The following is a 25614-nucleotide window of genomic DNA, read 5'->3' as shown; positions in this document are numbered from 1 at the left end:
TGAAAATTAAAGTGCTTCGGAGCTGGTGCAGACAAATCCTCAAGGGGCTTCACTTCCTTCATACCCGGGCTCCCCCCATCATCCACAGGGACCTTAAGTGTGACAACATTTTCATCACAGGCCCAACAGGATCTGTCAAAATCGGAGACCTGGGACTGGCTACACTGAAGCGTGCATCCTTTGCAAAGAGTGTTATAGGTACGACCTTCAAAATCATTTCTATCCCTATCACTGTTCTGCTGTAGGGCAGTGTCTTTCCTAAACCTATGGTATTGTGTTTCTTTTACTGTAATATGTTGGAAAATGTTGGTATTTTCAAAACGTATTTTGCTTTGAATCATTTTTTTTCTGATGTGGTTAAAAAAACAGACCACTGTGTTTCAGCTGTCCCTCAAACCACAGCTCAAATGGACGCCAAATACTGTGGTGATCTTAGGCAGATAACCACATTATTTTCCTCCTTTGTACACACAGCAACTCTATCAAGTTTGGTCATGGTACAGAATATTTCTGTTCTACGCTTCTACAAAAAATATTTTTTTTCCAGGCACCTACTGAATGTAAGTAGCGCCTAATGTTCCTACTTTTAAACATTAATTCCATGCCTTCTTGCAGGCTATCCTGGCCATGGCTTAAGGTATGGCCTTTGCTTCTGTCTTAGACCAGTCTTTGTTCTGTGGTTTGGAAATATGTGGTCTGTTTACCAGTTATACCAATAATGTTTAACATCTATTTCTATGGGTTTGCCTCAACAGGATTTATTTCCTAGTGTTTGTCTCTTACTGTCTTTTAAAATATTGCAGGACTGCAGAATCTTTATGCTCCATCTTTGTGTCCAGGGAGCTCTCCCACTCTCTCTCTGTCAGCTTTTGCCCTTTTTTTTTTCATTTTATTTATTTATTTTTATTTTCACATTTTTGGGTATGTTTTTAAAATGTAGGCTCTAGCCTCAGCTGTGCCCCATTCTGCTGTTTGGAATGAATAGGGTACGGCTGGTCATTGAGTAAGTATGAACTTTTGTGAGCCTGGTAAGTCTGACAGTGTGCTGTAACACACATCAATATCAAAAACAATTCCATTCAAATAACCAAAAGAGTTTTTCTGTGTAAGACCTGAGATTGAATGAATGTAAAATGATACATCAAGGCTGATGTGCAGAGACACACTTATGAGCACAGCAACTAGCTATGGGATCTGGTTTTCAGCCTTCCTCTTAACACTTTTCCTTCTGCAGGCCAAGAGGAGAAGGTAAGTCAGACTTCGAAAGGTAGGTGTAATATAAAGAACAAGTTTATCTGGTTGTAAGGTCTTGAAAAAAAGTTATTTCCATAGCTAGTCATATTTCTCCTGCCGAGATCATTGACATTATACAAATTCTGTTTCCTGGCTGGGATCTTTTTCAAGCTGCTGTTTAAAAGTGGCAGAAAAAACCTCTCATGAAAGCTACAAGTGTGTTCTGCACATTGGTTACCTCAGTCACTGTTATTTCCCAACACAATAAGGTCTTACACAGACAAACAAGTGCCTTCTTCCCAGCAGTCTAACTGAGCCCAACTTCTCCCTCCTTTTTTGTTTTCTGTCTCTTTTTTTGCTCTCCTTCCCCTTTTTTTCTTTTCTCTCTCTTCCAACTTTCATCTCGCAGGTTCTACTTCGGGAGATGTCAACAGGCTGGTCAATCTTCTTATCCTCCTCTTCCTCAACCCCTCACGGGTTAGAGGTGCAGAGAGGCAATGGGTTGTGAGAAGCCCACTCAGTCAGTAAGGGAGTTCTGAATAGTTGTTTTGATTTAAGGTACCCCTGAGTTCATGGCCCCTGAGATGTATGAGGAGAAGTACGACGAGTCAGTGGATGTGTATGCCTTTGGAATGTGCATGCTGGAGATGGCCACCTCAGAGTACCCTTACTCAGAGTGCCAGAATGCTGCACAGATCTACCGCAGAGTTACCAGTGTAAGTGTTTTTTTCAGCCCTCTGTGTCATCCTTCTGCCCTGCCTTCACCTCTTCCTATGTGCCAAGAAGGCTAGTGTCCCATTCTGGAGCAATTTCTATTCCTGCTGACACCTCTTTGTTAAGCTAAATTAAAAATTTAAGTTTTACTATATTCTATAACTGTATTTCACTTTTCAGTCTCTTCATAGTTTTACATTTTTATTTTCTTGAACCCACAGACATGAAAAAAAAACATCTTAGACAGAAATCATATTCTTTACTACTATAAGCCACTTTGCTTCATCTCATGTAGTTCTTTCATGCTTTCATTCTGAGTTATGGTGTATGATGATTAAGCGTGTAGACTTGAGGTGTGGATGGTTGATAAGAGGTTGAGCAAGCACCGACGGTATTTTTTTTACAGTTCAGACTTGCTCAGTGCCCAGAAAGACAGTAAATAAACACATATTTTTGTTGTTATTCATTCCACTCATGCTGGCTTATTTTAAAAAGCACAGTCACTGATATGATTCATAATGACTTGCGGTTCTAAAGTCTCACAGATAAAGTAGGCGAACCTGTTCCCGTTATCTGCAAAAAAGACCTTGAAATCTATACCATTACCCTCAGTTTATCTTTTAATTGCATTTAAAAGTTTCTACACATTGGCTTTGCCACCTAACTCAACACATAATTTTTGATTTTGTATCTACTAAGTATACAGTTGACTCAATTAAAAAACAAGATGTTATCTTGCGTTAAGCCTACTTTTAGGTGCTGTTATGGTGTTATACTATTCCCCTGTGAAGATGGGTTGTTGCTCTTTGTATGCAGTCCACTTTTCTACAGCCAGCTGTTTCCTGCTCCCATCAGGCATCCTTCTCTCTTACATCCTTTGTTTTCCACTACTTGACATCCGGTACTGCTATCAGCTAGGGACCTAATCAGTCAGTTATGTATTAATTAAAAGATGCAGAGATTAAAATGTTGTCCAATCAAAATGTGAAAATTAAGAAACAGTATTTTAAAATTTTAATGATTAATGATTTAAAATGTAAAAATCGGTGTTTTATCTGAAAAGAACAAGGTATGAGGTGTGATCCAAAATCAGAAAATGTCTGAATAAACAAGAACTGTCCTCATTCAGGGTTCTGTGTTTCCTTTAGGGGGTGAAGCCAGGCAGCTTCGACAAGGTGGCCATCCCTGAAGTGAAGGAAATCATCGAGGGATGTATCCGCCAGAACAAGGATGAAAGGTCTCTAACTTAACAGTTCATGATTAACAAGTTTACAGTGGTCCATTATTTTGTCTTTGTTTTCTCACTGCCTGTCTCCGTGTGGTTAGGTACTCCATCAAGGACCTGCTGAACCATGCCTTTTTCCAGGAGGATACAGGTGTTCGTGTGGAGTTGGCGGAAGAGGACGATGGAGAGATGGAAGCTATTAAGCTGTGGCTTAGAATTGAGGATGTAAAGAAACTGAAGGGGAAGTACAAAGACAATGAAGCTATCGAGTTTTCTTTTGACCTCCTCAAAGATGTCCCAGAGGATGTGGCTCAGGAGATGGTAAATTTAAGTTTTAGTCATCTGGTCATTAGACTCATGTGTTTTAAAAATTCTAATTCTGGTGGTTAGACTCATGTATTTTAAAAAATCTAATTCATCACAACTAGCACTGTTAAAGATAGTATCAGAGGAAGAGAGGAAAATGTGTTTAAATTCTTATATCCTTAATCTTGACCTGTGCCCTGCTCATGTCTTTGTGCTGTAGGTTGAGTCAGGTTATGTGTGTGAAGGTGACCACAAGACTATTGCGAAGGCCATCAAGGACAGGGTGTCTCTTATCTGCCGCAAAAGAACACAGCGACAGCAGGTGTGTATGTTAATGTTTTTATCTAGGCTCGGGTGCTTTCCTTGAGTTTTAAACTTTAGATTATATGTTGCTGATGGGTTTTGATAAATTTTCACTGATTGTGTTAAAGGTGAGAGAGGATCAGGAGAAGAGAAGGATTGAAGAAGAACAGCAAGGTCAGTTAGTGCCAGCACAGCAGCCAGGCCAACAGTCCAGCACAGAGGCCCCTCAGTCACAACCGGTGCTGCAGTCTACTTCATATGTGCCACCACAACCAAACCAACACAGCAGTCAGATGGTTTCCCAACCTCAATCTCAGCAAAGCCATCCGAGCACCAATTACAACACTCCTCAGCCAGCCCAAATGACTGGTATGCCACAGGGCTTCTCTTATGTCCCTCAGTCAACTGGACATATCCCAGTACAGGGTCAGAGTGTAGTTGCCGTCCAGCCAGAGTCAGAGGAGCCCGAGGCTGACCAACAGCCACACGCCACAGGAGGTGTGTATTTGAGATATAGGATATAGGACACTTCTTACAATCAATTGCATGACCAGATTTTTTTTTACACAAAACGTATCCTTTTGTCCTTCCTTTTGCAGTCAACCACATCGCAGACAGACCACCTGCTTCCTCCGTCCCCCCTGATGCCCAGCCCTCCCAATCTGGAATATCATTTAGCTCTCCTCCCAGTCAGTCCCAGTTTCAGCCCCAGGTGTCATGTCCACAGACACAGAATGACCAAACACAACAGCAGCAGTTGTCAACAGTGAGTCACAACACTGGTGTCCATAAACATGTACCCTCATGCTTTCTAATTTTATACTTTAGGTGCTAAAAGTATTTTATTTCTGTTTTGTCAAGTTTGCTTTTGTTCTTACCGTTTTCTCACATAAGGTTCAACCCCAGATGCAAGTTGTTCAGCCTGAGGTTGTTCCTGTTGCACCCAGCAGCCAGCCTGCTCCAGTTGCACCTCAGCAGGTACACATTGTACTGCATTTCCTAATACTGCATATCCTAATGTCCTTTAAAGAGTGACTTGGCACCAGGCTGAAAGGCATTGTTTCACTGATCTCTTTAAATTAGACAACACATATAGGGCTACACCATTTATGGCAAAATGCAAATAATTATTTCCCACTTCCAATCAAGATTAGGATTGTCTGACAGTTGTTGAGCAATATATTTTTCTCTTTATGAAATTTTGTGTTACAGATGGTTGGGGAAAAAAACAACACAATCATTACTGAAAGTAGGCCATGTATTTTTGTGCAGTCAGACCTGTCTTTTCATGTAAAAAAAAAAAAAAAAGTCAAACATCTTGTCTGCTGTTAATTATAACCCCTTTAAGCAAATGTTTTTCTGTGTGAGATACCAGAGATAGTGACAGACAGGTATACCTGCTTCTCAAAATTCACAAAAGTAAGCAAAATATTATAGCTGACACCATGATTTAACATGATGTTCCCAGAAGGGAAGCACAAGACATAGTGTACAGTGTGACCAACAGTACCAACAACAATGTACCCTTTAGAAGTGAGATAATGATTTAAAACTGATAAATCATCCACGTAACAGATAATTGTAAGCATATGCTGAGTACACCCTTTGTACACCTCTATATCACTGCACAAACCGAATGTGACAACTGCTCAAGTCAAATCAAGAATTTCACATGGTGATGAGTTAACCTTTTTAAGCCTTTATGCTCTGCTTCAGGCTGCTGCACTGATGGCAGCAGTTTCCAAATCCCCCCAAACCTACTCTTCCTATTCCGTTTTCTTATATTTTTCTTGGTTTGCTTTTTCTTTTCATTCTCAACTTTCCTCCTCTTACCCTGTGTTATGTTTTGTTTCTTATAGTACGGAGTTTACTACCAACCATCGCTTCCCCCCCAGGTAGATAAAATGTCCCATTTTCCTGTTACTACTTAAACAGAGTGAAGCTAAAATCTATGCTGGTCTGCGTCTTTGTGATTAATTTAATTTTTTTTTTTTTTTTTTTTTTAACAAGTGTGTGGGAAGGCTTGGCTAGGTTTTAATTGGATTTCATCAAGTAGAGATAAAAACTATTAGATCATTTTAAAAAAAAATTTTTTAACAGAAAATCTTAACGTACATCATAGGTCAACATGAGTTAACTATGTAACAAATGTGTAGTAGGTGATGAATGCTTTGACAGCACATGCTGCTAAAATAAACAAACCACTGAATTGTGCAGCTATGTTATCCAACAGGTAAGTACTGAGAGAAACTGGGTTTTCCGGAAGTAACCTAAATACCAGTACTAGTTTTTAAGATATTATCTCGTGCTCTTACCTCTCTGATTTTATTTTGTTTTGTTTTTTGTCTGGTTTTTTTTTTTTTTTGTCTATTCCTATAGATTCCTACCCAGCAAGGGATGATACCCCCATCATCTCAGTCTTCTCCCCTCCAACAGCAGCAGCCAGAAAGTAGTATTGGTCTTCAGAGCTCCAGTGTACCACCAGGACAGACTGGGGGTCAGCCACTACAGGTGATGCATACAGTATACACCCCTGACTCATAATTTAGTAGATTTCTTCGATTCTGCTTACACTGTCTTCTGTATTCTTATTTTCATTTCTTTAGCTTTTTCTGTTTTCTGAACACACTTCTCTCTTTGCTGTGGCTGTCCTCCTGTTTTTCGATTTTTCCTTTTGCATGTTGCCTGCTCCTGCATGAATGACTGTTAGCCTTGGGCCAATGATCCAAGTCCTCCTATTCTGTCTCCTCCATTCGACGCAGAGCAACTTTACTTCCTCTATCAGGCCACGTGCCTCTCTGCTCTGCAGGTACTCTACAGAGCACAGTACAAACTTCTCTGGTGGGTGTATGTGGGTCAGGTGTGAAGTATTTGGATCACACTGTTCCTGTTTATTTTGGTATATTTAAAACACACAGTGATTTTAGGGATCCACATTGAACATATATATACAGATTGACAAAAAAAACAAGTAAAAAAAACATTTGCATGATTTCCATTACAAAATACAATAAGAAAATAAAATGTGTTCCCAGAACTTTTTCTACATTTTTTTTCCACACCTAGATTCACACCCTCAAATTAAGATACCTAATTAAATGCGTGAGCATAGTTTATTTTGACAACTTGATGAGGAAAACATTAATTTTTCCACTGAAAAGCACCTGGCTGATATAAACTGTGTTAGGAATAATCAGCCTGTTTTCTCAGTAACAACTCAAAGTGAATCCTAGTCCAAAGCTATGATGACCTCTATTATCTGTGTTGCCACTAAAGGGAAAAATTGACACATTCAAACAGAAATGAAATGTTTAATGCTGTCACCTTTTATATAGTACACTTGAGAGCTGCTGCAGGTGAAACGGCTCCATCTGGTGGATGGTATCCTTTATTAACGGGTAGCTTCACTGTAAAGAAGAAAATATCTGTGGAAATATTGCTGCTACAAAGTGAAACATAAAGACAAATAGTTGATCATCATTTAACTATAATAACAAACAATGCCCTCTCCAACTAGTTTGTTGTAAGTGTGATTTATTTATGTGTGTTCTCTGTGTTTCAGACATCTGTGAGTGTTCCTCAGTCAACACCAGTGGAGCACCCAGCAGCATCTTCTGCACATGGACCACAGTCTGTAGAGAGGTGAGAACAATCTAATGGCAGCTTTACAACAAAATATGTAGATTTTTACAATGATCAGTATGTCCATCTTTTCACCATTGTGTTTCCCGAGCATAAGTGGAAAATTATTCACTCTTTTTTCGCCAGTCTTGCTACAATATATCATATATCTTTGGGAGTTGCTTTTTTACACAACCTATAAACCTTAAGGGAACACTAGAATGACTGTAAATGTATATTGATTTTTTTGGTGTATAACTGCAAAAGTGTTCTGTATTTTTTTTCCACCAACATGAAAGAGCTATTAAAACATCACAGGTTTCATTATCACCACACAGCTTGTCCAATACCTCTTTGATCATCTCTTTCAGCTGCCTGTCAGATGCAGCATCAGGTCTCAGTGATGGGAATGACGGAAATTCTACGTCAGGGGGCCGACATGAGGGCCGCTCACTGAAGCGTCACCAGAGACGATCTGTCCGCAGCCGCTCCCGCCACGAGAAGACTGCGAGGGCCAAGCTGAATGTTCTCAGTGTACGGTTATGAACTGATTAGGTTTCTATTCTTTGTCAGGCTCTTTGCCCCTTGACAGTGCTAAACTGAATTTGTCTTTTGTAGATCTCTAATGTGGGAGATCGAGTTGCAGAGTGCCAGCTGGAAACACACAACAGGAAGATGGTGACATTCAGATTTGACCTTGATGGTGATAATCCAGAGGAGATAGCACAGATCATGGTAATGATTTGATGTTGTCTGTTGAGTGTGCTGTGTTTCTGTATGATATCTTTTTGTAAAATACATAAATTGTTTTTTTCTATATGAGCTGCTACAGCTGTGACACTATGGTCTACTTTGTTTTAGGTTCAGAGTGAATTCATCCTGGAGAGTGAGCGGGAATCCTTCATTGAACAGATCCGTGAAGTCATAGAAATGGCAGACAAGAAAGGAGAGAGCATGAAAGAAGTCTTTCCTCAGGTATCACACACAGCAGATTAGTAAAATTCTAACAGTCATTTATTTTTTTGACTGACCTGAACCTAAAGGGTTTACAGATTAATTTTACTTAAATGTAAATCCTCCACAGATGACTGATCTTCAGCAACAGCCAGAGTTGTCTGTTCCCATGTTGCCAGGTTAATAATTTTCAGCCACATTTGCAGCACTTAATACTTTGTTTAGGATTTCTATCTCCTGCCTCACACCACCTCTCTTGTGGCTTATTTTTCTCAGGTATTTCTCCCAGCACTACAGCTCAAGTGGTGCATTCAGCAGGACGAAGATTCATCGTCAGTCCAGTGCCAGAGTCTCGTCTTAAAGAGCAGTTCTTTGGCACTTCCTCTGCTAATAATTCTTTTGGAGATGAACCTGCCCCAGGTGGGACCAGTGTTAAAATTAAATAAATGTTGCTTGTGTGTATGTTGTACAAATTAAGAATGACCTAAGCATTATCTAAAAATTACACTGTATTTATGCTACGATAGCTCATGCTTACATTTTCTGTATTACTGAGAATTACAAAGTAATCATGATGCACACTCTCCTATATATTTTTTACAGCAGCACCATTAGGACTGTCTCTGTCTGCACCATCTGCAACTCTACAGCAGGCTTTCAGTAAAATGAAGCAGGGTCGTGTAGAGAGAAGCAACACCATTGACCCCCCTCCTAGTGAGCAAGAACCAGGCCCTGTCACATCCACGGAGGCTTCCCTTACTCCAAACTCAAATAAAGTCCTTGTTTCATCTGAAGTTGGACCTTCTGCTGCTGTATCCCTCACATCTACTGTAACGTCCTCACCACCTTCTACAACTGGGAGGGTTTCACCTCCACCTGTATCAACTCAGTCTCAAACTCAAGTTCCTGCCCCTAATCTGCCTGCCCAGGTTTCCCATGAACTAGGCCCCTCTGTGGGCGTCCCTCCCTCATCCTCCATTTCTCCTCCAGTCATGCAGACATCCAGTCAACTACCCACTGGGTCAGTTTCTTCTGTCGCTGGTGTCTCATCCAGTACTACTGGCAGTGTTCCCCCTTCAGAGCAGCAGCCTTTTAATAGCACTGTCTCGTCATCTCAGCCTATGAATTCATCTATTCATGCACCACAGCACACAAACTCTCAAAGTCAGCCAGTACCCATTTCTACTCAGCCACCTCCTCCATCTTCAGTGCCCAGTCAGAGCCTCGTTCAGTCACAGCCAGCAGAGAGCGAAGGGGCTGAAGTCCAGACCAAGGCAGCCGGCAGAGATGACATCCAAGCTCTGGATAAAAAACTCCGGTCTCTCTTTAAAGACCAGAGCTCCACCAGCTCCTCAACGTCAGTGGATCCCAGTCAGAATACTGGGACCTCTTCACCTCCAACTGGGACTTCTTCCCCTCCCCCTGGACTAGCCCTGGTGCCCCCATCTAACCTCCCACTCTCCTCTGGGGTGCAGGGGGTTCTGGGTCCCATAACCACTCCAGGACAGGGAATTACCCCAGCCGGACATGCCCAGACGCCTCCAACAAAGCCTAGAGCACAGGTAAGTGAAAAATACAGGATCCAAAAATTTTTTTTTTTTTCTGTCATGGTAGGAAATCCTTGACTCTTTCTGTTGTAGACTTTACCCACTGGGTTTGATCAAGCTGCTACTCCTCCTACTGACCTTGTACCACCGTTGCCTGGACCAAATCAGGTGAAGTCTACCGTACACCTAAAGCTTCATTGCATCTGATGAAATCATGTTGTATATAACCTGTGTATAACTTAACTTCACATTAATGTCCTGTTTATGTGACACCACAGGCCCAGCAACCACTTAACAACTTGGATGCCCAGTTGAGGAGAGCCCTGAGTCCAGAGACTGTCCAGGGAGGAAACCAAGTGCAGCCTCCTGCTGCAGGTTTCACACTGGGACGTTTCCAAGTAGGTGTCGAATCACATTTTTAATTTGTGTTTGAAATTAACCCTGATGATAAATATTAAGACCTCTTAAATCTGATTTAGGTTGATCAAAGTTCCCTCCCTTCTTTCGTTGCTCAGGTGTCTGTTGCCACTGACAACGCATCCAGCAGCATTCCAGATCCCTCCAGCATCGTCTCCTCCTCCTCCATTACGCCGTCCTCAACGTCTTCGTCTTCCTCGTCCTCTTCATCCTCTTCCCCCTCAAGTCCAGAGAATACCCTCCACCGTTTAAGTTCTCTGTCCAAAGGAGTCTGTGAACCTGACATTATAAATGGAGCATCATCTGTCTCTGCTGGTCCTGCCAGTCAACAAACCACCACTATCGGGCGCTTCCAAGTGTCCACAAACACCAATGCAACAGTGGGACCCAGCACTGGCTCGAAAGTGGGCCGTTTTTCAGTCACAGGTTTGTATCTGGGACAGAGTGACCTGGATGTTAACAGAGATTTCCTTTACCACATTAAAGTCATGTTTCCACTACAAGACCTATAGAGAACTTTTCCACTGCAGGGTCCAAATCTGAATTTGCAATAAATTTAGTTCAGCCAGTTGTATTTTACTCACAAGAGGGTCCTGCTTGGCGGTAGTATTTTCCAATAGTTCAGGAGCTTTGGGACTGGGGCTTGCAGTAGTAAGTATCTTTGAATCATCAGTACTCACAGAATTTCATTTCCTCCTCCATCTTTAAAACATAGTTGTATCTGTATATAGCAAGATGAACTCATTATGATGTCAAGGCCTGTTTCAGCATTTATGTTTAGGATTAAATCCAGCATGAGTTAAAAACATCTTATAACAACTGTTACTTTTCACACAAGTGAATACATTTGCCTCATCATAAATTTTTAGACCACAATGGAAACATTGAGGAAGGTTTTAGTTTGTGGAACTAGAGTTCTGGTTCTATATATTCCAGATAATTTGGGTGAGAACATGGCCTAATGTTACCCTGGTCCACTTTTGACATATTTTACAAATCAAACATTTTTAAACTGTCTTACCATATTATTCCACTGTGGACATTAATGTATATTAAAAACAATGACTGGTTTATCCCGTGCACAGAAGGCTGGCGTTAACTATGCACAAGTGTCATGCAAAATTATATTAATGTGATGATATCTTTTCTTCGTCCACAGTCACCCCAGCTCCAGCAGTAGGTTCCAGTACGCAGAACGGGCCATCGTCCTCAACCTCTGACCCTCATAAAACACATACACATTACAGCAGTGACAACGATGACGACTCAGAGACTGAAGATGAAGCCTTGCAGAAGGAAATTAGCCGTCTAAGAGAAAAGTATGATGCATGCTTTGCAGTCCCATCTCACCTAATTTTTTTTTATTTCTATGAATGTTACGTCAGAACTCAGTCAAAGCATTTTAGTGGCATATTTAAAAATATGTTCTCCTGTTCACAGACACATGTTGGAGATTCAGGCCTTGCAGACTCGTCAGAAAGAGGAAATCGAGGCTCTGTTCACACGTATGGGAAAACCCCCTCCACCTTCTGTCTTCTCCCCTGCTGTGGCAATGGCCGGAGGTCGACGTAGGCTCAAGAGTAAGGGCCACAAATCTGCTCGTAGCAGTGGACAGCCCAGCCCCTCACACCATGGTAGGAACACAAAAAACTTGACTTTAAGTTTTTCTCATTCTTTCGGATGAATGTTTTCTCCACTGTATACTTTATCGTAGTAAATATTGTTTTATAAAATAGAGAAATGAAGATGGTGGCAAAAATATTTGTGATTCCACAGTTGCTACCTTTCATGGTGCATCAGTCCATAGTCATGGCAGTTATTTGGCAACATTAGATTGTAACATACATGTCCGTAATTTGGTTTCAAGTCTATTTGTTTGCGTAAATATTGAGGTGTAATTATTCAGATGTTAAATATGGATAATGGAATCAACAGGAAATGTATGGAATTTGCAAATGGAAAGTGTTGCAGTACATTGAATGTTGTATGTTTTGTTTGTTCTTCAGGATCTCCAGGTCAGAGCCTACTCGGTTCAGAGTTTGTTCCAAAGCAAAGTTCTTCCTCAACAACAGAGTCTTCAGAAATGGCAGAGGCTTCACAATCAGTTAGCAACTCATCATTACCACAGCTCAGATCCTCTCCATCTATGCCCATCCTCAGTACTTGCTCCACAGGTAAGTATAACCATGAAACCTCTTAATCTTCTCCAATGACACTGCTGCACCGAGTTTCATTCACGTCTCCTTCCTGTTCCCAGGAACAAGTGGGACAAGCTCCACCGGTGGTTTAGGCCTTTGCCAGAACCACTCAGCGTCCCTGACCCAGGCGGCTGGACACACTGTCCCTGCCTCTCACACCCAGAAGGGCAAGGGCACCTTCACGGATGACCTCCATCAACTGGTGGATAACTGGGCCAGAGATGCCATTAGCCTTTCCCAGTGCAAAAGAGGTCCTAAAACTGGAACACAAGCAGCAGCAGCACATGATGTAGGCATTCTGTTCTATGTGCAATGTACATATCCCTTTATGTAAGCATGTGCTGATCAGGATGTTTTGTGGCCAGTCGCAGATTTCTGGGACAGTATCAGCTAATACCAATCACAGGGTTTATTTGAAGCTTTCCGTTTACCACATAGCTTTATTTAATCAAGTATTAAAATTAAGAGATGCCCAAGTTTTATGAAGGTGCTATATTTACACTCTAGCACAGGCTCAGTTTGATTCTACAAATCAGATTCCTTTGCATTAAATATGTGATGAGGTTTATTGTTTTTAAATGTTTTGATTGATTTCTTCATGAAGGGTTTCCTTACAATACATTTGCCACCAGTGAAATCAATTTAATTTTACATAAAATAATTGTCTTGCAAGTTTTGTGATTGGCCTTCATAGAGGCAGATCAGACGACTTTGAGTAAAAACCAGCTGTTAGTGACTCTTAGTTGTATAGTACTTGGGTATTTGTCATCCATGTACTGTCAAACCTCATTTTGAACCTAACATCCTTTTTTTTCTATTACAGATTATTCCTCCAGCAAACATGGGCCGTAAATTCTCAGCTCCAGGCTACCTCTGCCCAACACCGTCCAACCCTTCATGTTCCACATCAGCTCAACTCCCTAACTCGGCCAATCCCTCTGTCCCTCTGGGTCCCCGTAAAGGCTCTCTGGGTCCAGTCGCTCAGGGGTTTGGTTATGCCTCAGCGCCATACAGTGCTCCTCAGTGGGCAGGACCCACAGGCACATGCCAGGTCAGCATGCTTAACCCCACACAGCCTCTAGCACAGTACCAACCACCTACGACGGCCACAGTGGCCCTGCACCAAGGCTACCACATGGCAACCACAGCATCCCCACAGAAGTCCGCCAGACCGGGAGGGTCCAACCTGAGGACCACATAGCCCAGTCCGAGCCCTGGTTTCAGCTGAGACCACACAGGGCAAAGGGAGCATAACATCACTGAATAGAACCACTAGCTCTCTTTGCAGCTTGTTGATTAACTGGCTAGGTGTTGTGCTTTTTATTTTTATTTCTACTTTTATTTTTCTGTAATGGGGTTGACCTGTGTGGTTCAGTCCTCTCAGACAGAAAACTGTCTGGCAATTGGAGGGAGAGTGCAATATGCATCCACAGCAGAAAAGTCTCATACTTACCTGCCATTAGCTGTGGAGTGGAACTGTGACGAGTCGGTCAGTTTAGTCTGGTAATGTAACGACCAAAAGGCAGAACTGACAGCAGCCAAAGATGTGTTTTGAGAGCAGATGTTGTAATGTCATCATTCCTTAAAGGTGAAGGTAGGAGGGATTCTTGATCACATGCTGACTTTAAGCCTTGCTGGGAATGAAGACAGTTGGACTGACAGTGTTTGTAATCCAATAGACACATAGGTTCACATCATATGAATACCAAACATTGACCTAGTGAAGCAATTTGGGATGGTAGGTTAAGTTTCCGAAGGTAAGGGGAGAGCGCGAGTGAGCAGGGAGTGGGAGATGGGAGGAGATTGTGTCTCAGATGGAGAAGTCGTGTCTGTCTGGTGGAGTTAAATCTAGTGTGTTAGGAGAAGAGAGATTTAGTAAGTTAGACAGGAGTGTTGAATGAACAGGGTCGGAGTACAGATACATCTTAGTGGTGACTTATTGAAGAAAAATGCAATAATATCAAAGAGAAAGACAGCCTGTCCCTTATAACTGTGGCCTTAATTTCGCAAACACATTTAAACGTAAACTTTGTACATAATATTTCTTCACTGGGTTATGATTCCATATTTAGCCTATTTATGTCCCTGTGAACGTCTGGTGTCATGTGATTTGAGTTGTATATCATACAGATTTATTATCATACTGAGTTATCTTTCTTGTCAGACACGTAAGCCAGTGGATCTGCCACGTAAATAACCCCTGTCCTGGTGTTGACCACCATTTAGGAGTTTGAAATCGAAGAGGTGATGCTGCTGTAGATCATACTCTGGTTAGGTCGTTTGCAGGGTGCTTTGTTTTTCTTTTTTTAAGGCAAGAATGAAATCTTAAGAATCCCAGATTACACACAAACGCACATGAAGTAGTTCTTTGCCATGAGACATGGGCTGTTCAAGGAACGTCTGCTTATCATATCGTACAAAATAAGGTAGTTGTGGTTTATTCAAATGGTTCAGATGGTGGAAGGGTGTGCTTTTGGACCTGAAGATGCATCCGCTCCACTTACCCCAGTTGTTTACACAGGTGTTAGAAGTCAAATCTGATTAAAATATCTCTGCTTGTAACCTTTAGCTGTCACCTCTCAAATCACAAGTGTCTGGGGTTCTCTTTCTGTGGTCTGTTTTTGTATGCATATATTTAAGAAAACAAACAAAATGTTCTTTATGGACCTGTATTCAGCCATCAGATTTTGATGTTGTTTCACTGTAATTATTATTAAAGGTTGTTAAACAACATGTAGTTTAAGGAATATAAAAAGTGCAATTGCAGGGTTGTTGGTATTGCTATCCTACTCACAATGCAGGAGTGATCCTGTGATTTATTGAGCTCTTCTATCTATGACCGCCCTGCCCCCTTTTCTATTTTATTGTACATACAGTATGTTAATGTGAGGTAAATGCTTTTCACATAATGTTCAGTCACTAGAGAATGCTTGTGGTGACCACTCTACATGCACTCTGAGCTGTAAACATGAGGAACACTTTAGTGCCTTGCATCCTCACTAATGACAAGTTCCAATTTCATTTATTCCTGTAGCTACAACCATACTGCGGAAAACCACTTAAAAAAAAAAGCAAACCTGTATACAACATAAACCCAACAGGTGTCTGGGAGTCAGAGCATGTAGCGCCCTGAAGCAGCAGACACAACACAGAACTGCAGAACAAAGAGCACACTGCATACGTAATGTGGACGCGCTTGTTTTACTTCTCTCTACAGTTACATTTGTTAGTTGTGTGATCAGCTGTGTATTTATTTCACATACACACACTGTTTAGCTGGTACTTGTTTTTGTGGATTTATCATTAAACCATTTCATAGAAGCACTTGTTTAGGCAGTGAGCGGCCTGTGTAAAGGTTTAAAGGTTGTCACGACTCACGCTGGCTGGATTTGTTTTTGGGTTTTTTTTCCCAGCACTTCACCCGAGTGCCATGTCGTCATTGTGACTCTTTCGCCTGCTCGTAGATAAACTTCTCTAGAGAAAAAATAAGTTACTGCAATGCAGAATATGCAATGTTTAAAGTTTTATAGGGACTGAGGGGAATGGAAACATTTGCATGCTGAAGAGGGTTGTTACTGACTTCAATGTTTTTGATATTAATTTTTTTTTTTTTTTATTCTTTGCCTTCCTGAGAGTCAAAGTGTTAATTTGTTGAATTGCCATTCACCAACAACACAGGCACAACTCCAGTATCTGACTATCAGCATAAGGTTTCTGCATGCAGCTTCACTGATGTTTAACCGTACATAACCGGCCGCTGTACAGCACAAGCTCACACAACGCTACAGACCCACACGCTACTATACAACTTTCAGTAAATATCCTACACAATCTACTGACACGCAGTAATATGTTCAACTGATTTCTGATCCCTCCTTACTGACTTCCTGTGATTCAGTGTCTGTTTTGTGTATGTTTTTCACATTGTACAAAATGTAAAAAACAAATAAAAATATCATTTAAACTTTTTCATGTTTCGCTGAATTTTTATTATGAGTAAAATCCTGGAATTGTCTGGTCTGAGTATTGAAACATTTGATGCATTAAAGTGATTTTACTAATTAAAGAGTTATGTTTGCTGTTAAACAATTATATATTTAATTCATTATTTTAACATTCTTAGTCTTAAACTGAAAATTACAGGCTGAATTTTATCTGTTACTTATTTGGTCTGAAATGGAAGGAGTGATGTCCACAAAGATTCAAGAAAAACTAGAAATGTTTAATTTTTTATTTTTTTCAAGGAATTATTCAAGTGGATTACTTGATTATTCTAACAGACTAATCCGTAATCATTGCAGTTCTAGATGGACTCCAGTACAGGGTGTGTATCTACGCTATACAAAATAAATCAAAATACACTGGATAACTTCTGAAGTTTTATTTTATATAAATCCAGATAATGTGCTAAACAACGTAAAAGCAGCAATTTCTTCATGAAATTAAAGTACATATTAAAATAAATATATAAATGTAAAAAAAAATGAGATCATTCTACAGAACATCAACATCTATGTGTCCAGTCTGCGTTTCTTCATGTTCTGTCCTTGTCTGTACGGACTGCCGGCTTCTCCTGTGACAGTGTAAAAGTCAAGATTCAAGAAGTTTATTGACATACACACAGCAGTACTAAGCAATGAAATTCTTACTTTCAGAGTTCCCTTCACACAACTAACAAACAAACCAAACTATAACGAAACAAAGGAAATAAACTTTACAATTAAAATGATTTGAACTAAACTAAAAGGAAATAAACTGTACAATAAGGAAGGAAAAATAAATAGGTAAGATAAAATAAAGCGCGTACTCTGCGCAAAGAGTAAGTGTATCAAGGTGCAAAAAAATAAAGATTGATTGTGCAAGATACAAAATACTGTCACAGTGTAAGACACTGAGTGCAAATACCTGGGTCCAATCAAGCAGTAACACGTGGACACATTTGGTGTTCAACAGTCTGTCATGTGAGCAGAGTAACTTATATGCATGTATTAGACATATTTGAGGAGGTATTTATTAGCACTTTAACATTATGCATTAAAAAACTTGGGGAGATAAAAGTTTTAGGTGAAAAATGTCAAATTACGGCTCGGTAACACATGAACTTGAAACGGACATCAGTTTTTTAAGCTACACGCAAACATTCAAAACATGCAGTTCTCCATAGAAATTGATATCAAGTAGGACAAAACCTTTTAGATATTATGTTCAACTATGCTGAAAATAAATTTTGGAGTAAAATATTGAAAAGTCTCTGTTTTATTGACATGAGAATGTGGTAACACGTGAACAGGTTGCCATAGTAACATGTGGATGACTCTTTACCATTGTATGCATCTCCCAAAATGTATCAAAAGATCATTACTTTCTGAAAGTTTCCCTCAAATATCTGAATTATAAATAACTTGAAAATTAAAAATTGGTATTTTTGTGGTAACATGTGGACAGGGCCTTTTAAGCGACTCACAAATGTTCAAACTCATAAATATCAATAATATTCACAAAATAATGAAAATCTAATACTTGAAACTGAAGTCATCTATATAATCAACAGATTGAATACATTTTCAAATTTTTTAGATAAAATTGTTAGCGTCAAATTCGCGCTATGGCTATGGTGTAAAAAAGTATAATCGGTTGTAACTACTTTTCTACAAGTGGTATTTTAAAAAAGATAACAGTTCCACAAAATAGAGATCTTTATCTAAAAAATGAGCCCACTTGATAAATGATGTGGGCAAATGTACTTTTTCATGTTGATGTTCACTTTTGCTTGATAGGACCCATTACTGTTACGCAAATATGCAAGTCAATTCAACATCTTAAGATAAATTAATGCAGATCAGTTTGTATCATCCAGTCCCACCTGGTCTCCTCTGGTACTGATTGTGGTGTTGTGGTCTGTATTCAGGGCCTGGTCCTCTGTTGTACGGTGCAGCCTGCTCTGGGGGTTGACCCAGGGCTCTTTGGGGGGTCTTACTGCGCGTCTGCATCTGGTGACTCCTCGGGGTGCTGGGTCTGGAGGACAAGTCGCCAGCCGGGACGTCCAACTCCTCGATACCGTCCAGGGTGAAATCCCAGAATTCAGGATCGTCTGCAGAGGAAGACGAGTCAGGCTGTAAAACAAACACTCACCACATTGTACGAGTCTGACGTGGATCACAGCACCTGCTAAATATGGATCTCTTCTGCTGGGCGTTCGCCGTTGAGCCGAGGCGCCGTCGCTCAACGCAGGCACTCGGCCGTTATCTGTGAGGACGCAGACATCGACAGCAAAACACGGCTAAAATCTTACAAACAATAATACTTTGAACAAGGCTCGAAGTAGAGGCCCAGACAGGTTTGAGACAGATTAGACAGGTGGCAGCGACAGCACGGTAGGTTTAAGACGTTTCTAATTTACTGACTTTTTAATGAAATTTAAACATCAAAATAAAGAATCATAATTTCTCCCAAATGTTAACTGTAAAAGTAAAATAAAAACGTCAGATACTTCACTTCATGAATCATCATTAAACTGGTACAATTCAACTGAGAACAATTATCATTATCTCCTCAGGTACATGTGCTTTTAGTGCATGATGATGTAAAAAATAAATGAACACAATAAAGTGGATTAAAGTCGTACCTGTGCATCCAATAGCAACATCTGACTGCTCAGATTTGGTTGGTTCTTGTTTCTGTTGCAGTTTCTTGGCCTCCATCTCCTGTCTAAACTTCTGTTGGAGCTGCTGCTGCCGGAGTTTTCTCAGCTGTTTAGGGTCTGTGGGTGTTTCAGCCCCGACAACGTCCTCAGAGTCTACAGTGGGTCTTCAAGAAAAAAAAAGAAGAAGAAGAGGAATGACACTAGAGGTGGAATCATGAGAGAAGACCTATATGTTGAATTTCTGTTTTAACCCTTTTAAGACTGCCGTTATAACAGACTGCTAGGTGTCTTCATGTTTTCTTTGCAATAAAAGTGTACTTTTTTACCAATTCTTTTGCACCTTTGTTTTCAAGAAGAACTTAACTTTCAATATCTGGCCATTAATTATCATTATAAATAATAAATGCTTAAAACAGTGTGTTTTTAGCATATTTATGAACTTTCAACTCTTTTACATCTGCTCAAACCTGCTTTTTGGTTTTGAACATTCAGTATCCATATTATGGCTTCATATTTTTAGTTATTTCCAGGCATTTTTTTAACCTGCGTGAAAGTCTGAAATTGTTCCTTTGAATTTTGTGGATAGCGCAAACGCTTCAGAAGTTACAGTAATTTAAATGCTGCAAAGTGCAAAATGCAGCGCTGGAGAGATTGGCGTTGTTAAAGGGTTAAATAAGAACAGCGTACACTACCAGTCAAAAATTTGAACACACCTGGTTTTTCTTTATTTTCATGACTTTTTACGTTGTAGATTCTCACACATATAGAATTATGTAGTTAAAAAAAGGGACATAACTCAAAACATGTTTTATATTTTAGATTCTTCAAAATAGCCACCCTTTGCTTTGCACATTCTTGGCATTCTCTCGATGAGCTTCATAAGATAGTCACCTGAAATGTTTTCCAACAGTTTTGAAGGAGTTCCCAGTGATGCTGAGCACTCATTGGCCATCTGCGGTCCATCTCATGTCATTTAAATGAGAAGGTGTTTCCAAACTTTTGACTGGGAGTGTATGTCAAAGAAGACGTCACATTTAATATCTATGTGACAGACGTCATTGTACTGTGGTGCACAGATATGCACTGAATTTATTCATATGTCCCTGTGAATGTATGAGACTCTGCTAGTCTCCAGTGGTCTTGTAAACTAATACTAAGTTGAGAGCTGGCAAGAAAACACTTTCACAATTAACGAAAATGACAAAGTGATTACAAACAACTGTAAAGTAAAAGAATGACGTCTGATGCAAAAACACAACATTTTGTCTCCTCTGGTGAATTTGATTATGAAGCTTGTGAAGACTTAAAATGACTTAAGCTAAGTGTTCAGTTTGTTCATAAACAGCTCAGTCAAACTGTTCAGAAAATGTGATTTGTGGTTTTACTGTGGCTGTTTTCTGTCTAAAAACAGAGCTAAGCTAACAAAGCTATAACTTTAACTACTATACTAGACTGACTTGGTTTGAAGGAAAAACTCGATGAATTCATGATATAGATGTGTGTAAACAATGAGCTTCAATGTGGAGTCATAACATTAAGTCATGGGTGGTTTTTGTTGAGAGGTCGTGTTCTGGTGCACAACTTCCCCCTGCTGTTGACAGTTAGAATATCATTATTATGACCTGTTAAAATGTTTCATTTTACTGAATTTTGCACAAGTAGGTTACTTGGAGTTGATACAGTACTCAGACACATTGAATTCAGGTGTTTCTGTTCTAACAGGGGTCTGGGATACAAAACAATTGTCAAAATATAATTTTATGTTGGGATAGATATCATTGCATTGGTCTGTTTTGTCTAAATTGTGATCTTTGCTTACAAAATGCCTCACATACAGTTTTTACTTATTTTCTCTCAGCATTGATTTTGTTTTTGTTTTTTTGTAAAATCAGTGAATATGATTTTAAATGTTCTCTAAATTTCTAAAATATTTGTCCTGCTCTGACTGTAACTAATTTTTTACCACAACTAACCATCTACTTTCTTCACATCTAACTTAGGAAAAATCTCCCATTAAAATTAAAAAAAAAAAAAAATTATGTTTAGATCTCAAATCAGCAGGAACAGGACATCATACGAGCTGTGGTCATGATGTGTCCCGATATTTTTTTCCATATAGTTTATAAACATCAATATTTTCTTAAAGTTTCATGGGAGATGTGAAGAAAGTAGATGATTAGTTGTGGTGGAAAATAATTATTTAGTTAGAGCATAAAAAATATTTTAGAAATTTAGAGGTAGAACATTGAAAATCATAGTCATGGATTAGAAAAGCAAAATTAATGTTGAGAAAAAATAAGTAAAAACCATTTCTGAGGCATTTTGGAAGTAAAGACAACAAAACTAGCCAGTGCAATATTATTCATCCCAATATAAAACTATATTATGACATTTGTCATTATTGTTTTGTATCCTAGACCCCTGTTAGAAAAGAAACACCTGAATTCAACGTGTCCCAATACTTTTGTCCATATAGTGTATATTATACTAGCGGTGTCTTAATGCAGATACACTTCACTATTGAATGAGAATTGTATCAGTGCAGAAACTAAACCCGAGGTGTTTACCTGGAGCAGCCGTTCTCACTGTTCCTGTCAGGAGCAGAGCCAGAAGTGGTTTGAGCTTCTGAATAATTTTCGTTGCCGTTAAGGACTTTGGGCTCCAGTGGCACCCTGGCAGGAGCTACTGCCTGAACCGGCTTTTCATCTCGACTCAGGCTGGAAAACCGAGCCTTCTCCACTGAGGGTTCCCCGTCAGAGCGCTTTGTCTGGGCCGGGTCCAGAGGAGGAGACGGCTTTGCACAGAAGAAAAGTGATAAGACTCAGCATCCACAAACTTCTTATATGAAGTGAAAATTCAAAACATGGTAAAAAAAAAGAAATAATAATAAAATATTAGAATGATGTGTAATGTATCTGACCTGCTTTGGGATCTTATTAATGGCCATGAGATACTGTTTATCCAGGATGCAGTTTCCCAAGGCATTGCCAAAGCATCTAAATGAACATCAGCAAAACATACTGTAAAAAATATTGCTACAAAATCCTGCATCAATCAATAGTTGAAAACAATATAAATGAGAAACATCCTGTACTTCAGTGCCCTCTTCATCCCATCCGTGACAGCTTCCTTTCTTGCCTTTTCCAGAGACAAAGCTTTGGACCTCAGCCCCTCACTGACTCCATAACCTACATCCTCATGAAAAGACCCGTCCTGAAGAGACACAAAAGATTACCGTAATGCAGATATATGAGACAGAATATATGAAATTTAAGTGTTTATTGCTACAACATTTGATGACAAGTGTGAAAATAATGAATAATGGTGTTTGTAAATGTTCATCAAACCTTTAGCTGAACTTTGACAAATGCGCTGACACCGACGTAAAACTTTCCATTGATGAGGTCGACAAAGTCTGTCAAAGATACACAAGATGTTTAGAAGTCTGACTCTCAAACAGGATCCTCTGGTGGGAAAAGCCCAGTGCGTCCTACCAACGTTCTGCTGGGAGATGGAATGAGACCATCCGTTGTAGCCGAACATCTCGTTGGCCAGGCTGATGACACGATGCCCTTCAATGTAACACACCTACAAAAGAAAGTTTGGCTGATATGAGACAGAGAGCTGCCAGCTGCACAACATCCAAATGGACTGTGTGATTGGTCTAGTTGAAAGATGTACAAAGAGATGGTTAATTTCACTGGTCTACCAGTCAGCTTTAGCTTTCAGAATAAAAGTAGTGAAATTTAACCATGTGTGAATCACTGATAAAGAAAAATCAAGTCAAAAATGCTGGTTGACTTAAGTTTCCAAGATACAGTTTTGGATCAAAATTAGGGGTTGAGCAATATGAGTTTTTCTAAGGCCAATGCCGGCGTTTTAAAAATTCAGTCAGCTGATGGCTGATATCTACAGCCAATTTTTGAGGCCAATTTTTTTTTTTTTAAAGCACATTGACCGTAAAATACAATTGAAATACTCTGATAATTAATTTTTTTATGCAGAAATATAAATGAAATTGTTAATACATGTACACATAGTACTCTTTTAACATTCATTGAACTTCAAGTGCTGCCCACACAGGTGCCTGATCACATATCTCACAGCATTTTTACTACTGATCAAATATAGGCTTTCAAAAAAATAAATAAATAAAGCTGGTGGCTGATATTGAAAAAAATCAATATATTGGCCAGCCAATATACAAATTAATCTGCCTTGCTTTGTCTTACATAGTGAATTCATAAATAAAACATTTTTGTCCATTCTTAGCTTAATAAGGAATGCCATTCTAGATTACTGAGGCCACACATCTAACATTTCTGGGTTTTTGTCCCAGTTGAAGTGTTGATTCACATCTGGGCACAAACAAAGAAGAGCCTGGCACAGAGAAAACCACACACTTGCCTTCTGTCCTCCTCCTGCCATTCTGGTACTGATGTACTCTGGTCCCAGCTTCCTCCGCAGAGCATCGTGCACCGCCTGGTACTCCTCAGCAGTGTAGATGTACTGACACAACATAGCCCAGTTACAATAAGGACCAGACACAAGAACCAGGAAGTAGATGGAACTAGAAGCACTCGGAGAGCGCAGACCTCCGCCAAGGCTGATCAGTGCCCCCCGCGCCAAGGAGGTTATGTTTTTGCCAGGGTTTGTTTGTCTGTCCGTTAGTGTGCAACATAACTCAAAAAGTTATGGACAGATTTTGATGAAATTTTGTGGTCTGCGCCCCCCCCGTGGGCCCCCCCACCCCCGATCACCACCAAAATTTAATCATTTCTTCCTTATCCCATTTCCAACAAACCCTGAAAATTTCATCAAAATCTGTCCATAACTTTTTGAGTTATGTTGCACACTAACGGACAGACAAACAGACAGACAGACAAACAAACCCTGGCAAAAACATAACCTCCTTGGCGGAGGTAACCAGTCTGTGATCCACATACCTGTCCGAAGCAAGAGCTGCAGCTTCTCTTCTCCTCGGTGTCAGCAGACATGACCACAGAACTTCACTCTAATGTCACTCAGATGTTTATCCTTTAAACTCCAAACTGACTTTTAATCTCCAGAATTAGCCCAAACAACACAAGCACAGAAGAACACAACAGGTTCAGGTTAAGCTAACACTTAACCTCAATCTACTTCAAACTAAACTGGCTTCGTTTAGCTCGCTAACATAACATAATCAACGACAACTGAATAGCACTGCAACGTAGCCTTTCATGAAACGTAAAGTCACCGGTTAAAAACTCTAAAAAAGTGATACTGTTGTGTTAAAGTGGCTATACGAGTTACATTAATACATATTATTTAAATTTACAACAATTATCTGAACTTCCCGCTCGGTCAACAGGAGGCGGAGTCTATGGCGCGTTCACTGACACTCGGAAAAAAAAAGTGGAACAAATGAAATACCGAGTAGAAAATGGGATTTTAGGAAATGTTGATGTTATTTGTTTTACTGTAATGTACCTAATACGAACGCCTACCCCTTCACATAGTTCCTATAAATTTAGATCTTAAAATTTGCCTGGTTTAATTGGAGAATCCATTACATTTACAGATTATTATAAACTAGAAAAGCACTCGGAGAGCGCAGACCTCCGCCAAGGAAGATCAGTCACAAACGTCACAAACCAACGCCGGCAAAAACATAACCTCCTTGGCGGAGGTAATGAACATGGAAAATTCGCAAATCACGATCTTTGGTTCAGTTAATCTCTTTCAAACCACCCCAGCTTTGCTCATTACCACCAAGTGTTCAGTCATTTTCACAATGTAACCTTTTAAATGCCAGATTGAATACATTATGTCACTCTTATTTATGAAATAACAGGTGGAAAATGATATATGATGATTTTATAGCAGTGTTTTTGTGTGTACGTTTTTTTGTTTTTTTTTCTTGTTTTTTTTTGAAGGTGTGAAAAGTGTCAGTAGTGTATTAACTATGTCCTGAGCATAAAAAAACAGATAAAAATATTATATGGTTGAATTAAATTCAAAACATGTATTACTTCTATGCTCTTTGACAGAAATAACACAAAAACAATAGATAGATTTTCCCAACCTTTCTAATGAAAGACCCAACTGGGAAGAGGTCAAGATTAAACAAAACTATTTTTTTCTGATACGTGTAAGGTCATCATCATCATCATCATCATCATCATCATCATCATCATGTGTACTAATAAATTCATTCAAATAATCACATAAAGTAGTTGTATTTTATCCATGAATGTTATTGTTTTTATAAACCATATAAAGTTCAGTCTTTTCTTCTAAATTTTGCCATCATTTTTTCTACATTTAATGTCACGTCAATTCAGACTCTTATAGGTCATAATAGTCTCCTATACACAACCCAATTACATTTCTAGAACACTGTACAATGAAAGTTGAAGAGGTAAACAAGCCTTTGTCCCCCTTTTTAGGGTGTCGTAATAAGAACGTATA

At 39.6% G+C, this 25614-nt stretch overlaps 2 protein-coding genes across 10 annotated transcripts in view; one reads left to right on the top strand and one right to left on the bottom strand.

The window, feature by feature from the left end:
* The window catches only part of LOC115420870 (serine/threonine-protein kinase WNK1-like), a 29305-nt gene extending 12819 nt beyond the window's left edge, over nucleotides 1-16486 (top strand). For 3 of the 6 annotated variants that reach the window (XM_030136442.1, XM_030136443.1, XM_030136444.1), the window contains 26 exons: nucleotides 1-198; nucleotides 1792-1949; nucleotides 3096-3184; nucleotides 3274-3493; nucleotides 3699-3800; nucleotides 3910-4279; nucleotides 4381-4547; nucleotides 4676-4759; nucleotides 5641-5676; nucleotides 6161-6292; nucleotides 6492-6590; nucleotides 7344-7423; nucleotides 7774-7936; nucleotides 8021-8137; nucleotides 8264-8377; nucleotides 8487-8535; nucleotides 8633-8776; nucleotides 8960-9918; nucleotides 9997-10071; nucleotides 10182-10301; nucleotides 10419-10746; nucleotides 11480-11639; nucleotides 11761-11954; nucleotides 12327-12494; nucleotides 12578-12807; nucleotides 13342-16486. The exon at nucleotides 1-198 is cut by the window's left edge and continues 23 nt beyond it. In XM_030136442.1, coding sequence (XP_029992302.1) covers nucleotides 1-198; nucleotides 1792-1949; nucleotides 3096-3184; nucleotides 3274-3493; nucleotides 3699-3800; nucleotides 3910-4279; nucleotides 4381-4547; nucleotides 4676-4759; nucleotides 5641-5676; nucleotides 6161-6292; nucleotides 6492-6590; nucleotides 7344-7423; nucleotides 7774-7936; nucleotides 8021-8137; nucleotides 8264-8377; nucleotides 8487-8535; nucleotides 8633-8776; nucleotides 8960-9918; nucleotides 9997-10071; nucleotides 10182-10301; nucleotides 10419-10746; nucleotides 11480-11639; nucleotides 11761-11954; nucleotides 12327-12494; nucleotides 12578-12807; nucleotides 13342-13719 — 4934 coding nt within the window. In that variant the 3' untranslated portion in view covers nucleotides 13720-16486. The remainder of the gene's footprint in view (nucleotides 199-1791; nucleotides 1950-3095; nucleotides 3185-3273; nucleotides 3494-3698; nucleotides 3801-3909; nucleotides 4280-4380; nucleotides 4548-4675; nucleotides 4760-5640; nucleotides 5677-6160; nucleotides 6293-6491; nucleotides 6591-7343; nucleotides 7424-7773; nucleotides 7937-8020; nucleotides 8138-8263; nucleotides 8378-8486; nucleotides 8536-8632; nucleotides 8777-8959; nucleotides 9919-9996; nucleotides 10072-10181; nucleotides 10302-10418; nucleotides 10747-11479; nucleotides 11640-11760; nucleotides 11955-12326; nucleotides 12495-12577; nucleotides 12808-13341) is intronic. The other 3 variants (XM_030136445.1, XM_030136446.1, XM_030136447.1) reach the window with 3 other exon arrangements.
* Nucleotides 16487-16950: 464 nt separating this feature from the next.
* On the bottom strand, nucleotides 16951-24508 carry rad52 (RAD52 homolog, DNA repair protein). 4 transcript variants are annotated; one of them, XM_030136462.1, is made up of 11 exons: nucleotides 24108-24508; nucleotides 23569-23670; nucleotides 22656-22749; nucleotides 22509-22576; nucleotides 22256-22374; nucleotides 22082-22157; nucleotides 21729-21955; nucleotides 19144-19325; nucleotides 18684-18764; nucleotides 18382-18609; nucleotides 16951-17091 (listed from the first exon to the last, which is right to left on the bottom strand). In XM_030136462.1, exons 1-11 carry the CDS (start codon nucleotides 24156-24158, stop codon nucleotides 17030-17032), a joined length of 1290 nt encoding a protein of 429 aa, XP_029992322.1. In that variant the 5' UTR covers nucleotides 24159-24508; the 3' UTR covers nucleotides 16951-17029. The 4 variants fall into 4 exon arrangements, with proteins under 4 accessions (XP_029992322.1, XP_029992320.1, XP_029992323.1 ...); XM_030136463.1 differs by having other exon boundaries at nucleotides 16963-17088; XM_030136460.1 differs by having other exon boundaries at nucleotides 18382-18764.
* Between the last annotated feature and the right edge of the window lie 1106 nt (nucleotides 24509-25614).

The sequence above is a fragment of the Sphaeramia orbicularis genome, chromosome 6 (genome assembly GCF_902148855.1).
Source record: "Sphaeramia orbicularis chromosome 6, fSphaOr1.1, whole genome shotgun sequence".
Classification (NCBI taxonomy): domain Eukaryota; kingdom Metazoa; phylum Chordata; class Actinopteri; order Kurtiformes; family Apogonidae; genus Sphaeramia; species Sphaeramia orbicularis.
This window is presented reverse-complemented; position numbering and strand designations above follow the sequence as displayed.